This window comes from Theropithecus gelada, chromosome 7b (genome assembly GCF_003255815.1).
Source record: "Theropithecus gelada isolate Dixy chromosome 7b, Tgel_1.0, whole genome shotgun sequence".
Lineage (NCBI taxonomy): Eukaryota > Metazoa > Chordata > Mammalia > Primates > Cercopithecidae > Theropithecus > Theropithecus gelada.
In genome coordinates, this window is record NC_037675.1 from 25,546,548 (window position 1) to 25,561,724 (window position 15,177).

General features: G+C 45.9%; 3 protein-coding genes across 5 annotated transcripts in view; all 3 read right to left on the bottom strand.

The window, feature by feature from the left end:
• CHMP4A (charged multivesicular body protein 4A) overlaps window positions 1-2,238 on the bottom strand; it is a 7,566-nt gene extending 5,328 nt beyond the window's left edge. Inside the window, 4 exon segments of the mRNA XM_025391131.1 lie at window positions 82-263; window positions 351-500; window positions 2,075-2,177; window positions 2,179-2,238. Of these exon segments, the coding sequence (XP_025246916.1) occupies window positions 82-263; window positions 351-500; window positions 2,075-2,177; window positions 2,179-2,238 (495 nt within the window).
• Window positions 2,239-2,610: 372 nt separating this feature from the next.
• Window positions 2,611-4,723, bottom strand: LOC112629312 (magnesium-dependent phosphatase 1). 3 transcript variants are annotated; one of them, XM_025392871.1, is made up of 6 exons: window positions 4,570-4,720; window positions 4,389-4,449; window positions 4,205-4,315; window positions 3,166-3,273; window positions 2,984-3,069; window positions 2,611-2,825 (listed from the first exon to the last, which is right to left on the bottom strand). In XM_025392871.1, exons 1-6 carry the CDS (start codon window positions 4,604-4,606, stop codon window positions 2,734-2,736), a joined length of 495 nt encoding a protein of 164 aa, XP_025248656.1. In that variant the 5' UTR covers window positions 4,607-4,720; the 3' UTR covers window positions 2,611-2,733. The 3 variants fall into 3 exon arrangements, with proteins under 3 accessions (XP_025248656.1, XP_025248657.1, XP_025248658.1); XM_025392872.1 differs by having other exon boundaries at window positions 2,936-3,069; window positions 4,570-4,719; XM_025392873.1 differs by lacking the exon at window positions 2,984-3,069 and having other exon boundaries at window positions 3,220-3,273; window positions 4,570-4,723.
• A 782-nt stretch (window positions 4,724-5,505) lies between these two features.
• The window catches only part of NEDD8 (neural precursor cell expressed, developmentally down-regulated 8), a 24,079-nt gene continuing 14,407 nt past the window's right edge, over window positions 5,506-15,177 (bottom strand). The window contains exons 2-4 of the mRNA XM_025391132.1: window positions 6,992-7,039; window positions 6,744-6,826; window positions 5,506-5,872 (exon numbers count right to left, since the gene is read on the bottom strand). Coding sequence (XP_025246917.1) covers window positions 5,776-5,872; window positions 6,744-6,826; window positions 6,992-7,039 — 228 coding nt within the window. The 3' untranslated portion in view covers window positions 5,506-5,775. The remainder of the gene's footprint in view (window positions 5,873-6,743; window positions 6,827-6,991; window positions 7,040-15,177) is intronic.

Sequence of the window (15,177 nt, forward strand, 5' to 3'; positions counted from 1 at the left end):
GGGGGGGAAAAAAAAAAGTTTAAAGTGTAATAGCAAGCCACTCTTCCCAGTTCTTGGGTCCCCTCCACCCCTTCCCCGTACCCACATGTCCTGGTAGGCTTTCTTCATGCCTTGGGCAGCAAGCTCCATGGTACGAAGGACTTCTGCATTGGTGGTGGCATTCTCAATGGCCTCACGCTGAAACTCCAGGGTGGATAAAGTCCCGTCAGTTTGTGCCAGCTGCTGTTCGAATCTTTTCTTCCTCCGCAAAGCCTGTAGGGCAGCTGACCCAGCCGATACCCTTAACATCAAGGGTCAGAAGCACCTGCTTCCCATCTGGGCCCTCCCCATAGGCTTGTTTCCCTCATTACCTCTCTTATTCTTGGTCCCATACTTCTTGGCTGTTTGTAGCTCCTGTTGAATCTTCTGCTCCAAAAATTCCTGTTTCTTGATCAGTATCTTCTCTGTCTCCTTCAGTTTCTGTATTGCTTCTTCAGGGGTTGGCCCTTTCTCCTTCTTACCTGAGGAGTCCAGTGGAGTAGGCCCAAATTTTGTGAAGGAAAAATATTAGCCACCAATCATTGAATACATAGTATGTGCTAGGGACCTGTGTTATTGTTAATCCCCAAATCTCTACAATGAATGTGCTCTCTCTTCACTTAAAAATGTGAAAACAACCACAAAGATGTTAAAAATCACAATTAATAAGAGATTGTTCAGGAATCAAAATGTGGCAGTATGAGTTCTAAAACCAAGATTCTTTTTACTATTCCTGGCTGCCTTTTTTTTTCTTTAGGCAAAGTTTCGGTCTTGTTGCCCAGGCTGGAATGCAATGGCGTGATCTTGGCTCACCTCAACCTCCGCCTCCTGGGTTCAAGCGATTCTCCTGCCTCAGCCTCCCAAATAGCTGGGATTACAGGCATGTGCCACCACGCCTGGCTAATTTTTTGTATTTTTAGTAGAGACAGGGTTTCTCCATGTTGGCCAGGCTGGTGTCAAACTCCCAACCTCAGGTGATCTACCTGCCTTGGCGTCCCAAAGTGCTGGGATTACAGGCGTGAGCCACTGTGCCAGGCCTTCTTTTTTTTTGAGACGGAGTCTCGCTCTGTTGCCCAGGTCAGAGTGTAGTGGCATGATCTAGGCTCATTGCAACTTCTGCCTCCTGCGTTCAAGTGATTCTCCTGCGTCAGCCTCCCTGAGTAGCTGGGACTACGGGCACACATCACCATGCACACCTAATTTTTGTATTTTTTTTTTCTTTTGAGATGGAATCTCCCTCTGTCACCCAGGATGGAGTGCAGTGGCGCAATCTTGGCTCACTGCAACCTCTGCCTCCTGGGCTCAAGTGATCCTCTCACCTCAGCCTTCCAAGTAGCTGGGACTACAGGTGCGCGCCACCACACCCAGCTTTTTTTTTTTTTTTTTGTATTTTTAGTAGAGACGAGGTTTCACCATGTTGGCCAGGCTGGTCTCGAACTCTTGACCTCAGGTGATCCACCCGCCTCGGCCTCCCAAAGTGCTGGGATTACAGGCGTGAGCCACCGCGCCCGGCCAATTTTTGTATTTGTAGCAGAGACGGGGTTTCACCATATTGGCCAGGCTGGTCTTAAACTCCTGACCTCATGATCCACCCACGTCGGCCTCCCAAAGTGTTGCGATTACAGGCGTGAGCCACCGCGCCCGGCCAAGAAGGCAGTCTTTCTTCTTCATCTTAGATCCCTCTTGCCCAGCACAAAGTATTATAGAACAAGGTTTTGAAAAGGGCTGAAGACAGCAGGAAACTCGTCTTCAAGCCTGAACAGTGGGAGCCAGCACGATCGCCACGCCCTCAACTCAAGTCCCCTCCCCGATCTTGAGTTCTTCCCTCAGAGAGTGAGGGAGGACGGCGGACGGGAACCAGGCGCCTTGACATGGTGTGCCTTCTGGCACCGGCGATGAGCCTTGCTCCGCCATCGGCCGCCGGGGTTTTCCAGTCAGCCTGTCTCCTGATTCTCTTCCCCTGCCCGGCGCAGCGGTCCGGCCGAATCTCGCCGGGATCTCCTCTTCCCCTGCACCAGCCAGCGCCTCCTGGCTGGCCAGTCCCACCCCGGCTCACCCTTCCCGAAGAGCCTGCCGAGACCACTCATCGCGAGCTCGCCTATCCCGCCTCCGCCCCTCGGCGTCCTCCAGACTTCCGCCTTGCTCCTGGGAGGGTGATGGTCTCATCACACAGGGACCAGCTTTGCCCAATCCCTCCTCAGGGCGCCGCCGCGACATCATCAAGAGGCGCAAATGAGACCACCGCTGTCACGTGACCCAAGCCACCAGTCCCAGACCGAGGTGCTCCTCTTAAAGCAGCCACATCATTTTCTATTACATAAAAAGGCAGTCTTGTCTCCACCCCAGAGTATGTGCTTGTTCTCCGGAAGGAAATGTGCAGTGTGATGGCACCTCAATGTATGGGGTCAGTGGGAAAACTCTTCATGCTCTTTACAGGGCTCAGGAAAGTGGGGTGGTATAGGTTCAAGCACTTGGGGTTGCCCTAAGTTTAGATAGCAAACCTGATGCAGTCTAATGTCTCACATTCTGGTCTTTGCACCTCAGGACAACCAACCCCATTTCACAGGTTAGAAAAATAGAAACTCCCCACACTGTGAGTAAAAATCTCTACTGTCACACACAGATGAACTTTAATAAATTACAAATGCACCTGAAAATGTCTTCTTGATTTCCTTTCAGTTTAGGCCTCAAATGGGCTTTCCTCAAGGCTGGACCTCAAGGCCCAGTTTGGGCCTTTGCAAATGTCTCTAACCCTTGACTTAGAGTTTGAAGATTCATTCCATTCTGGATATGAATGCAGGTAACACCTAGAAAGATAAGAAGTCACATTTCATCAGGCTTTCAGGGTTCTCCATTATCACTCTGACCTTTGTGGGTGCCACCTATAGGGCAAACTATCCATCCTGTGTGTATCTACCTAATCCCTCCTAGGGACCCCAAATGGCTGTTGCTCATCACTCAGTACCCAGTTTGCTAACGTCTACAATATTCCGCCTCTCATCATCGAAGAAGATCATCTGGGAGAAAGGAATTCCAGTCTTCTGCTGCAACCTGTGGAAGATAGGGCATGGGTAACCAAGCTAGTATCTTGGTTTCCCAAGCCTCTCTGGTACTTTCTCACCCTGCTCCTCCCTTATGTCCGCATACCTCTCAAAGTGTGTGACTTTGCTGCCTGGATAGATTTCCCGATGAACAAAGTACCTGATGAGGTCAAAGAGCTCCAGTAGCTGGTTGGCCCCTTCTATCTCACTTGTCCTGCAAAACGGTGTAAAAGATGGGATTACCAAAGTGAAGGGCCAGGGCTACGTTAACTTATTAAGCAAAGCTAGTAAGTATAGCCAGGGAAATCAACTTGCTGTTTTTCTGGGATGGACAGGCATCCTCAGCCTCTGTTTAACTCCATTGCCTTCCTGTTTGACGAAATTGGTGCTGGGCCAAAGTTTTAGTTTTTGTTTTGAGACGGAGTCTAGCTCTGTCACCCAGACTAGAGTGCAGTGGCCCAATCATGGCTCACTGCGGTCACAACGTCCTGGGCTCAAGTGATCCTCCCACCTCAGCCTTCCAAGTAGCTGGGACTACAGGTGCACGCCACCACATTTTTTTTTTTTTTTGGTAGAGATGGGGTCTCCCTCTATTGCCTAGGCTGGTCTCAAATTGCTGGGCTCAAGTGATCCTCCCGCCTAGGACTCCCAAAGTGCTAAGATTACAGGTGTGAGTCACTTTGCCCGGCCTCACTTGTTTTTTTTTTTTTTTTTTTTTTTTGAGACACTGTCTCACTCTGTCACCCAGGCTAGAGTGCAGTGGCTCCATCTCAGCTCACTGCAACCTCCACCTCCTGGGTTCAAGCGATTCTCCTGCCTCAGCCTCCCGAGTAGCTGGGATTACAGGCGCCCGCTAATTTTTGTATTTTTAGTAGAGACGGGGTTTCACCACGTTGGTCAGGCTGGTCTCGAACTCCTGATCTCGTGATCCGCCCGCCTTGGCCTCCCAAAGTGCTGGGATTACAGGAGTGAGCCACCGCGTCCGGCTGCCGGCCCCACTTTTTAATAGTTAAAAGACCAAGGAGAAAAAATATGCAAATACTTGCAAACTTGCACCGCCCCTATTTTTGTAGCCCAGGGGTTTCACTGTAAGTCTCTTGCATGCACCCTTCAGCATTACACTATCAGTTGTCAGTCGCTCTTACCTTGAAGCAGCCGCACCGGGCACCCCAAGACTCTGCAATCGTTTTAGGACCTCAGGCACCTCTGGGTACAGTCGGACGTCTTGGCCCCGCCTATCTCGTACAGTTCCATCACTGGGGAGGGCAAGAGTGCGCTCAGCCCTGGCTGGGTCCCATCTCGCCCCAGTCCTCCCTGTCCCTACCTCACCTGCTCTTATGGAACGGAGGGTCCACGTGCGTGTCGACCCAGAAAGGCCAGAGAGTGTAATCTGAGAGAGGAAGGAGAGGGAAGGTTCAGCCTGGTGGTGGGGGACGCAGGGATTCGGGAGCAGCAGTTAGGGGTATGGAAAAGGACGGCGCCTTACGAAATTCTCCTTCCCGTCCCTCACCCAAATCAAAGACTGCCAGCTTCGGTAGCCGCGCCATGACCCGCACCGCAGGCTGCGCGCAGCAGAGTTGGTGCTTCACCCAGGGCCGGTAGAGAGTGCGGCACCTCTGGCAGCTAAGGCTGCCACCCCGCCTGCCATAGACAAACGGCTACTAGAGCGTCGCCACTCGGGGCGTCATCAGCCTAGATATGGCGCAAGAGGGCCATCTGATGCTGGGCGGGGAAGAGGATTGCAGCGAGGTACCAACACGACCGCCACACGCAACCACAGCAGTCAAGTCTCTCCAAGGCATTGGCCACGGGCATCCTCCCTACTTCTCCACTCCACCCAGCCTTGCCCGATTCTATTATACTAAGAAGCCAGGGAAGAAGGAAAGCGTTTTCTAGCACCTGCCTCTTCTTGAGACCCAAGTGATACATTACAGTTTGTCACTCAATCTTTCTCCATTATCAACCTCTTGATAGTGCAGAACCCAAAGCCCTCAGTAATATTCCAGCCAGAGTGCAGTGTCGGCCAAATCCTTGACGGCGTTCTCCAACCAGACCTAAATGTCCAGTAGAGCCACATTCAGAGAGAATTCACTCTCTGAAGGTTTCCACCATCCATGTCAGCACTACACTGGTAGATGTTTAACAACCAGTTTGTGGGGAGGAACTGATCTGTAGTGTTTGCCAGTTTTTGTAAATAATCCTACCATGGCCAATTTCAAGCTACCAACATGAAGTCACTTAAGAAAGTTGGAAAGAGGTGCCAATAGTTGGCTCTCATTAGCCACTAGGAACTGGCTCCAGCACACCAGTAAGTATGTTTTCCTAGAGTCTGATAATCCTTCTAAGAGCACCATCCCTTCCATTGTCCGATTCCTTCAGCCTGCTATAACTGAGTGAGCATTACGTCCATTTTTTATTTCAGTCAACTTGTGCAACAGAAGAAAGATTCCAGGAGGCCAGGAAATATTTTATTGACAACCAGGGACACAGCCATAAGAGAAGGAAGCACACAGGACTGCAAACTAACACCCAACAGCCAGCAAGGGCCCTCTGGGCCAGGAATACTGAATCCTGGGGTCCTCACAGTCTCCCACCAGTAGATGTACAATACTGGGCATCCAGGGAAGGGGGCAGTGGCTCTGGTGTCCCAGAGAGTGAGAGGATATATGATGCCTCATTATGAGCGACACGGTACAGAGGTAAAATGGAGGGTCCATCACTGCCTAAGACCACCTCCTCCTCTCAGAGCCAACACCAGGTGAAGAACTGAACCACCTAAAATCTTGTAATCAGCTGCTGTCTTCTCATCATTCCTGCAGGAAAAGGAAGCCGAAAAAAAAGACTTAGGGGTTTTTTTTTTTTTTTTTTTTTTTTTGACAGAGTCTCGCTCTGTCATCTAGGCTGAAGTGCAGTGGCACGATCTCAGCTCACTGCAACCTCCGCCTCCTGGGTTCAAGCAATTCTCCTGCCTCAGCCTCCCGAGTAGCTGGGATTACAGGCGCCCACTACCACACCCAGCTAATTTTTGTATTTTTAGTAAAGATGGGGTTTCACCATATTGGCCAGGCTGGTCTCGAACTCCTGACCTCAGGTGATCCACCCACCTCAGCCTCCCCAAGTGCTGGGATTACAGGCGTGAACCACCACACCCAGCCAGAACAGAAGTTCTTGAGTTTCATGGATCTCTTTGGGGGTCTGCAAACTTGAATGAGAAAAAAAATCCCATCTTTATTTTTACTAACCCCCAACTGAAATTTAACATTTCTTCTAACTTTAAACAAAGCCCAAAAACCACAGTAGTATTAGCAATATAGGCAAATTGTTAATAGAAATTAACTATTTTCTATCATGATCATTTATAGGTATCTTGAAAATATTTCAAAATTATGGTCATATTAGACCTACCATTAGATCTTATTAATAAAAAAGTACGTATATTACTATATCACAAATTTTAGTATTTTAATAACTATTTCAATATAATTAGTTTTCTTTTAATTCTATATATTTTGTTTTATGCCTGAAAAAATCTTATTCTGAGAAGGGGCTTAGAGGCTTCACCAGATTGCCAAAGGGTCTAAGGCACCAAAAACAAGAGGCACCCCTGATCCACCTCAGTACGTGCCCCCTCTCATCTCATCTTCACGTAGGATTGCCACGCTGTCATTCTCACTCCAAACTCACATCTGTTTGCCACTGTAGATGAGCCTCTGCTGTTGTGGGGGGATTCCCTCTTTCTCCTCCACACGCTCCTTGATCCGCTCCACCTTTAAAGAGACAAGTAGTCAGGGGCTGCTCAGGGGTAGGACCATGGAAATGGAAAGAACAAGGGCTATGCAGACAGCATAAGAGCAAAAGGACCAAGTTCATAAGCATATGCAAACAAATATACATGGCAAGAAGTGCATGAAGAGGAGCTGGGCATGCATCACCTTGTCTGTAGGTTCAATGTCAATCTCAATCTCCTTTCCGGTCAGCGTCTGAAACAGGCAATGGTTTCATGAGTCCTTAAAGCCCAATGTACAATTTGTCTTCTAGGTAAAACATCCTATCTTGGTCTTTGGGATCTAATGCCTTCTAAAAGGTGCATATTCTTATCTTTGGAGAATGAGAAGGCTTTGAACATACCTTCATTTATCAAATTTTTTAGGCTGTGAACAACTTTGATAGGGCAAGATTCTTTGAACCATCAGATCCTCTTAATTCCATGAGTCATCTTCCAAAATCAGTCCCCCAAAACCAGTGGGAATATTGGCATTCTTTTGGATAATATGGCAATGAAAGGTATCTTTTATTTATTTATTTATTTTTGAGATGGAGTTTTGCTCTCGTTGCCCAGGCTGGAGTGCAATGGCGCAATCTCAGCTCACCGCAACTTCCGCCTCCCAGGTTCAAGCAATTCTCCTGCCTCAGCCTCCCGAGTAGCCGGGATTGCAGGCATGCACTACCACACCCGGCTAATTTTGTATTTTTAGTAGAGACAGGGTTTCTCCATATTGATCAGGCTGGTCTCAAACTCCCAACCTCAGGTGATCCGCCCGCCTTGGCCTCTTAAAGTGCTGGGATTACAGGCGTAAGCCATTGCACCCGGCCTGAAAGGTATCGTAAAAAAAGTCAGAAGGACCTTGTTCTAAATATCAATACTAGGAATTAATATTCAGATAATTCAAAGAATTCTCAAGGACATCAGAAATCACCTCTGAGCAGTAGTTTTAAAAATGCTAGAATTGGCTGGGCATGGTGGCTTACACCTGCAATTCCAACACCTTGGCAGACTGAGGCGGGAGGATCACTTGAGCCTAGGAGTTCCAGAAGAGCCTGGACAACACGGCGAGACCCTGTCTCAACCAAAAAAAAAAAAAAAAAAATTAGCTGAGTGTAGTGGTGCATGCCTGTAGTACCAGCTATTTGGGAGGCTGAAGTGGGAAGATTGCTTGAGTCCAGAAATTAGAGGCAGCAGCAGTAAGCCATGATTGTGCCACTGTACTCCAGCCGGGGCAAGAGGAAGACCCTGGCAACACCCTCGCGGAAAGAAAAAAAAAAAAAAGAAAGAAAAAGAAAAAAGAGAAAAGAGGACTAGAAGTCAACATTACATCTCCCATATCTTTCCAGACTTCTACCTAAATCCTAAATTGCAGCTCTTGTCTTCTTGACTTCTTCCGTAAGTTAAGGGCTGGTGATATCCAAAACAATAATTATACTGATTATGCAGTCATAAATGTTGTGTCATCTCCCATCTGTCCTTGCTCTTAAAGCTCTATCTGCATTAGTCTACAGTGATCCAGGCCACAAACACACCATGCTCAGTTTAATTTATGGGCATTTCTTTGCTTCCGTTGTTTTCCTTGTTGCAATATCCTCCCCTTCTCCTTCTCCAAACTTCAAGACCCCTTAAATAAAAGACAATCTCCTGGCAGGGCGTGGTGGCTCATGCCTGTAATCCCAGAACTTTGGGAGGCTGAGGTGGGTGGATTACTTCGAGACCAGCCTGGCCAACATGGAGAAACCCTTCTATACTAAAAAATACAAAATTAGCTAAGTGTGGTAGCACATGCCTGTAATCCCAACTACTCGGGAGCTGAGGCAGGAGAATCGCTTGAACCCAGGAGGCGGAAGTTGCAGTGAGCCGAGATTGTGCCATTGTATTCCAGCAATGTATAAAACCTCCTGTATAATGTGTAGACCTGTTCCCAGTGTACTTTATTAATACTTCCAATATTAATATACCAATTACAGCTAGTTGTTTAAGTGTTAAACTTTCCCAGTGTTCGACACATAAGCAGTCAATGAATATTTTTGAAGGGCTAAATATACTGATGATCATGCTATAATCACAGCTAACATTTACTGAAAACTATTTCTTTCCTTTTCTTTATTTTTTAAGGGTCTTGCTCTGTCACCCAGGCTGGAGTTCAGTGGTGTGATCCTGGCTCACTGTAGCCTTGACCTCCTGGGTTCAAACAACCCTCCCACCTCAGCCTCCTAAGTAGCAAGGACTACAGGGTGTGTGCACCACCACACTCAGTTATTTTTAAGATTTTTTTTTTTGTAGAGATGAGTTCTCTCTATGTTGCTCAGGCTGTTTTCAAACTCGTGGGCTAAAGTGATCCTCCTGCCTTGGCTCCCAAAGAGCTGGGATTACAGGCATGAGCCACCTTGCCCAGCCATTGAAGACTTTCTAAGGGTCAGGAACTATGATCAGCATCTTACATGCATCACATTTAATTCTCCCAGTATTTATGAGATACGGACTATTACTATTTCCATTTTATAGATGAGAAAAATAAGACTTAGGTTAAAAACATAGCTATGCAATCAAAAGTAGAGCATGGATCCAGATTCCCTGGTCCCAGAGCCTATGCTTTTATTGCTATCTGGCTGCTCTAGTATTGGGACCCAATGTACACTCTTATACTAGCTCAGAAAATAACATATGGTTTCTCCTTATGGTATTCACATAGACCAGCGTGAAAGAGAACTCAGAAAATTTCCCAACAAGGAGAATTATTTAGTACTAGTATGTTTCCAAAAATACAAGAACAATTTCTTTGGATTAACCTGTTTGGATGTGAAAGAATAAATTACAGCAGTGATTCTCAAGCTTCTACCCCAACCTATGCTGGTCTGTGTGAAAATTTTCAATAGCCTATGGTAAAATGAGAAAAGCAGTGTTAACAGTGAAATTTTCATGAAACTAAATATATTCAGGTGTTAACGTCCTTTTAGGGAATGGTGGTGACAATTTGTGGTAACTTTAAAAAGACAAAATAAAAAGTTTGTAATTCTGTGTTGTCCACAAATTATTTCACTTTATTTATTTATTTTTGAGACAGGGTCTCAGTCTCACCCGGATGGAGTACAGTGGCGTGATCATAGCTCACTGCACCTCGACATACTGGGCTCAGGTGATACCCACCTCAGCCTCTTAAGTAGCTGGCACCACAGGCGGGCACCACCACGCCTGACAACATTCTGTATTTTTAGTAGAGATGGGGTTTTGCCATGTTGCCCAGGCTGGTCTTGAACTCCTGACCTCAAGTGATCCACCTGTCTTGGCCTCCCATAGCGCTGGAATTACAGGCGTGAGCCACCGTGCCTGGCTGATAATACAATCATTTATTTATTTATTTATTTATTTTATTTACTTATTTATTTTGAGATGGCGTTTTACTCTTGTTGCCCAGGCTGGAGTACAACGGCACAATCTCAGCTCACCCTGCAACCTCTGCCTCCCAGGTTCAAGCGATTCTCCTGCCTCAGCCTCCCAAATGGCTGGGATTACAGGCATGCACCACCACAGCTGGGTAATTTTGTAGTTTGAGTAGAGAAGGTTTTCTCCACGTTGGTCAGGCTGGTCTCAAACTCCCGACCTCAGGTGATCTGCCTGCCTCGGTCTCCCAAAGTGCTGGGATTATAGTTGTGGGCCAGTGCGCCCGACCACAGATTCTTAAAGAGTGAAAAAAGACTCTTGGAGAAGATCTAGAGCTGCTCTCCCAGGAGCAAAATGCTTGGACCTTATATTTTTTTTTTTTTTTTTTTTTTTTTTTTTTTTTGAGACGGAGTCTCGCTCTGTAGCCCAGGCTGGAGTGCAGTGGCCGGATCTCAGCTCACTGCAAGCTCCGCCTCCCGGGTTCACGCCATTCTCCGGCCTCAGCCTCCTGAGTAGCTGGGACTACAGGCGCCCGCCACCTCGCCCGGCTATTTTTTGTATTTCTTAGTAGAGACGGGGTTTCACTGTGTTAGCCAGGATGGTCTCGATCTCCTGACCTCGTGATCCTCCCATCTCGGCCTCCCAAAGTGCTGGGATTACAGGCTTGAGCCACCGCGCCCGGCCGGACCTTATATTTTTAAAAAGAATTATTGGTTTCTAAATTCTAAAACTCTAGAGCTGGCCCTTTGTTTCTGAAATCCACTGTAGAGGCCCATAAATATATCTAGAGAGCAATCTGGCAACATAGTGTCCCAGCAACAAACTCCCCGGAAAATACCCATGACTATGTCCAAAAGTATACCTACAATGGTTATTGCAACATTTTGATACTATAAAATTAGAAACACAATCTAAATATCAAACAGCTGAGGGTTAAATAAATTATGGTACAAGCATAGACAAAAAATTACAAAGTCCTCAAACAATGTTTAGGATAACTATTTGTAATATATTAACAATATACTGATAATTTAACAAAAAAGTTATAGTATATAGAGTATAATTAAAATTTTGTAAAAACAACACATGCATCTATATGCTCTCCAAAAAGCCTGGAAGGGTATATACAGTATATTAATGCTTTAACTTGAGTAGTGGAATTATGGGTGATTTTAATTACATTATTATGCTTTTCTGTATTTTCCATTTTTTATGCCACAAATGTGAATATGCTGTAATGATAAAAAATTATTTAAAAACCAATGTCCTTGATTAGGATAAGAGTTTGTAAAGCAGCACTGTCCAGTAGAAATCTAATAAAAGCCATATATGCAATTTTTAAATTTACTAGTAGCCACATTGTCAAAGTTTTTTAAGAGGTAAAATTTTAATATTTTTAAACCCAACATAGCCAAAATATTATTCACATGTAATCAATATAAAAATTAATATATTTTACATTCTTTTTTCCACCCAAATATTCAAAATCCTGTATTTCATATTTACATCACATGTAGAGATGGGGCCAGGCACGGTGGCTCATGCCTGTAATCCCAGCACTTTAGGAGGCCGAGGGGGCGGATCACGAAGTCAGGAGTTCGAGACCAGCCTGGCCAACATAGTGAAACCCCATCTCTACTAAAAATACAAAAATTAGCTGGGCATGGTGGCGCAGGCCTGTAGTCCCCGCTACCAAGGAGGCTGAGGCGGGAAAATTGCTTGAACCCGGGATGCAAAGGTTGCAGTGAGCTGAGATCATGCCACTGCACTCCAGCCTGGGCAACAGAGCAAGACTCCATCTCAAAAAAAAAAAAAAAAAAAAAATAGAGATGGTAGGCTGGGCATGGTAGCATATGCCTGTAATCTCAGCACTTTGGGAAGGGGACATGCGAGTACTGCTTGAGCCCTGGAATTTTGAGACCAGCCTGGGCAACATAGTGAGATTCCCATCTCTACAATAAAATTAGCCAGGCATAGTGGCACAGACAGATCTGTAGTCCCAGCAACTGGGTACTCAGAAGGCTGAGGCAAGACTGCCCAAGCCCAGGAGTTCAAGGCTGCAGTGGGCTGATTGTGCCACTGCACTCCAGCTTGGGTGACAGAGTGAGACCCTATCTCAAAAAAAAAAAAACAAAAACAAAATTCAAATGGTAAATTTTCATCTGAAATACTTGACTATATTTAAATTTCATAATTTACAACAGAAAAAGTAGATTTATAAACCCAACAACATACTTAAAAGTTTGGTTTTTTTTTGAGACGGAGTCTCCCTCTGTCGCCCAGGCTGGAGTGCAGTGGTGCAATCTCAGCTCACAGCAAGCTCTGCCTCCCGAGTTCACACCATTCTCCTGCCTCAGCCTCCTAAGTAGCTAGGACTACACGTGCCCGCCACCACGCCCAGCTAATTTTTCGTATTTTTAGTAGAGACAGGGTTTCACCGTGTTAGCCAGGATGGTCTCAATCTCCTGACCTCGTGATTCACCCGCCTCAGCCTCCCAAAGTGCTGGGATTACAGGTGTGAGCCACCGTGCCCAGCCTGTTTTTTTTTTTTTAATTTTAATTAATTAATTAATTAATTAATTTATTTATTTATTTATTTATTTATTGAGATGGGGTCTTGCTCTGTGTTCCAGGCTGGAAAACAGTGGAGTAATCATGGCTCACTGCAACCTCCAACTCCTGGGCTCAAAGTATCCTCCCACCTCAGCATTCTGAATAGCTGGGACTATAATAAGTACACACCACCATGCCTGGCTAATTTTTTTTTTTTGAGACAGGGTCTCACTCTGTCACCCAGACTGGAGTGCTGTGGCATGATCTTGGCTCACCGCAACCTCCGCCTCCCAGGCTCAAGCGATTCTCCTGCCTCAGCCTCCCAAGTAGCTGGGATTACAGCTGCATGCCACTACGCCTGGCTAATTTTTGTATTTTTAGTAGAGATGGGGTTTTACCATGTTGGCCACACAAACTCTTGACCTCAAATGATCTACCCGCCTCAGCCTCCCAAAGTGTTGGGATTACAGGTGTGAGCCACCATGCCCGGCCTGAAAATTGTTTTGTAGAGATGGGGTCTCGAAATGTTGTCCAGGCTGGTCTCAAACTTCTGGCCTCAAGTGATCTTCCCGCCTCAGCCTCCTAACTCACTGGGATTACGGTGTGAACCACTGTACCCGGCTAAGTTTCAGTTTTTAAATTTAATTAAAATCAAGTACAATCAAAATTTCAATTCTTCAGTCTCTCTAGTTACATTTCAAGTGCTCAATAGCCAAATGTGGCTAATGGCTACCATTTTGGACACTTTTCAAATATTCCAGCTAATACATGAAGCAACAAGAATATTACAGCATTCCTAGTTTGTAACCCCCAATGAAACAATGGATGTAGGAAATGACTGACATCACAGAAAACAAAACAATCTGATGGAAGTACATACCACATCACCACCTATGAATTCGTCTCACATATGAACATACAAAGACTAATCAAGCCTCTAGATCTAATTACCAGCTGACAGGAAATACCGAGGAAAGAGGAATATGTTAAAAGACAACACGGGGCCCGTTGCAGTGTCTCATGCCTGTAATCCCAGCAATTTGGGAGGCCGAGGTGGGCGGGTCGCTTGAGGCCAGGAATTTGAGACTAGCCTGGCCAACATGGCAAAACCCCATCTCTATGAAAAATACAAAAATTAGTCAGGCATGGTGGTGCACGCCTGTAGTCCCAGCTACTCAAGAGGCTGAGGCACGAGAACACAAGAATCGCTTGAACCCCGGAGGCAGAGAAGTTGATGCAGTGAGCCAAGATTGCATTGCTGCACTCCAGCCTGGGTGACAGAGCAAGAGTCGTCTCAACCAAAAAAAAAAAGAAAAACATGGGAATGTAATCAGCAAAATTCAAACTGCAGGAAACTCTAGTTTACTCAACAAGGAAAAAATGGGATAAAGGAGAATCTACAGATTTAAAGAAACTTAAAAACACATAAACCAATGGCAATGTATGGATCTTAACGGGATCCAGATTCAAACTGTTAATAAAAAAAAAAAAGAGACACAATAGGGTAATTTGATGATAGTAAGGAATCAGTTAAATTTTTAGATGTAATAATTATGGTTATGTTAGAAAAAAGCTTCTCTTTTACAGATAAACACTGAAATATGTGTGAATAACATATGCTATGCTATCTGGAATTTGCTTTAAAAAAACCAGGTAAAAGGAGTTGGTGGGTTTACATTAAATAAGATTGGCTATGAGATGATAATTTTTGAAGGTGGATGAAGGGTGCATACACCCTTCTCTTTCCTGATGTATGTGTTTGAAATTGTCCATAAAGTTGTTTTAAAGTAACTGAACAATTTTAGAAGATATTCTTGATATATCACACCACAACCTGACAATACATTCAATGATATTTAAACAAGTATAAGATGAGCCTAGGCCGGGCGCCGGGGCTCACGCCTGTAATCCCAGCACTTTGGGAGGCCAAGGCGGGCAGACTACCTGAGGTCTGGAGTTCGAGGTCAGCCTGGCTAACATGATGAAACCTCGTCTCTACTAAAAATACAAAAAAAAATTAGCTAGGTGTGGTGGCACGCACCTGTAATCCCAGCTACGCAGGAGGCTGAGGAGGAGAACTGCTTGAACCCAGGAGGTGGAGGCTGCAGTGAGCTGGGATCACGCCACTGCACTCCAGCCTGGGTGACAGAGTGAGACTCCATCTCAAAAAACAAAACAAGGCCGGGCGCGGTGGCTCAAGCCTGTAATCCCAGCACTTTGGGAGGCCGAGACGGGCGGATCACGAGGTCAGGAGATCGAGACCATCCTGGCTAACCCGGTGAAACCCCGTCTCTACTAAAAAATACAAAAAACTAGCCGGGCGAGGTGGCGGGCACCTGTAGTCCCAGCTTCTCGGGAGGCTGAGGCAGGAGAATGGCGTGAACCCGGGAGGCGGAGCTTGCAGTGAGCTGAGAT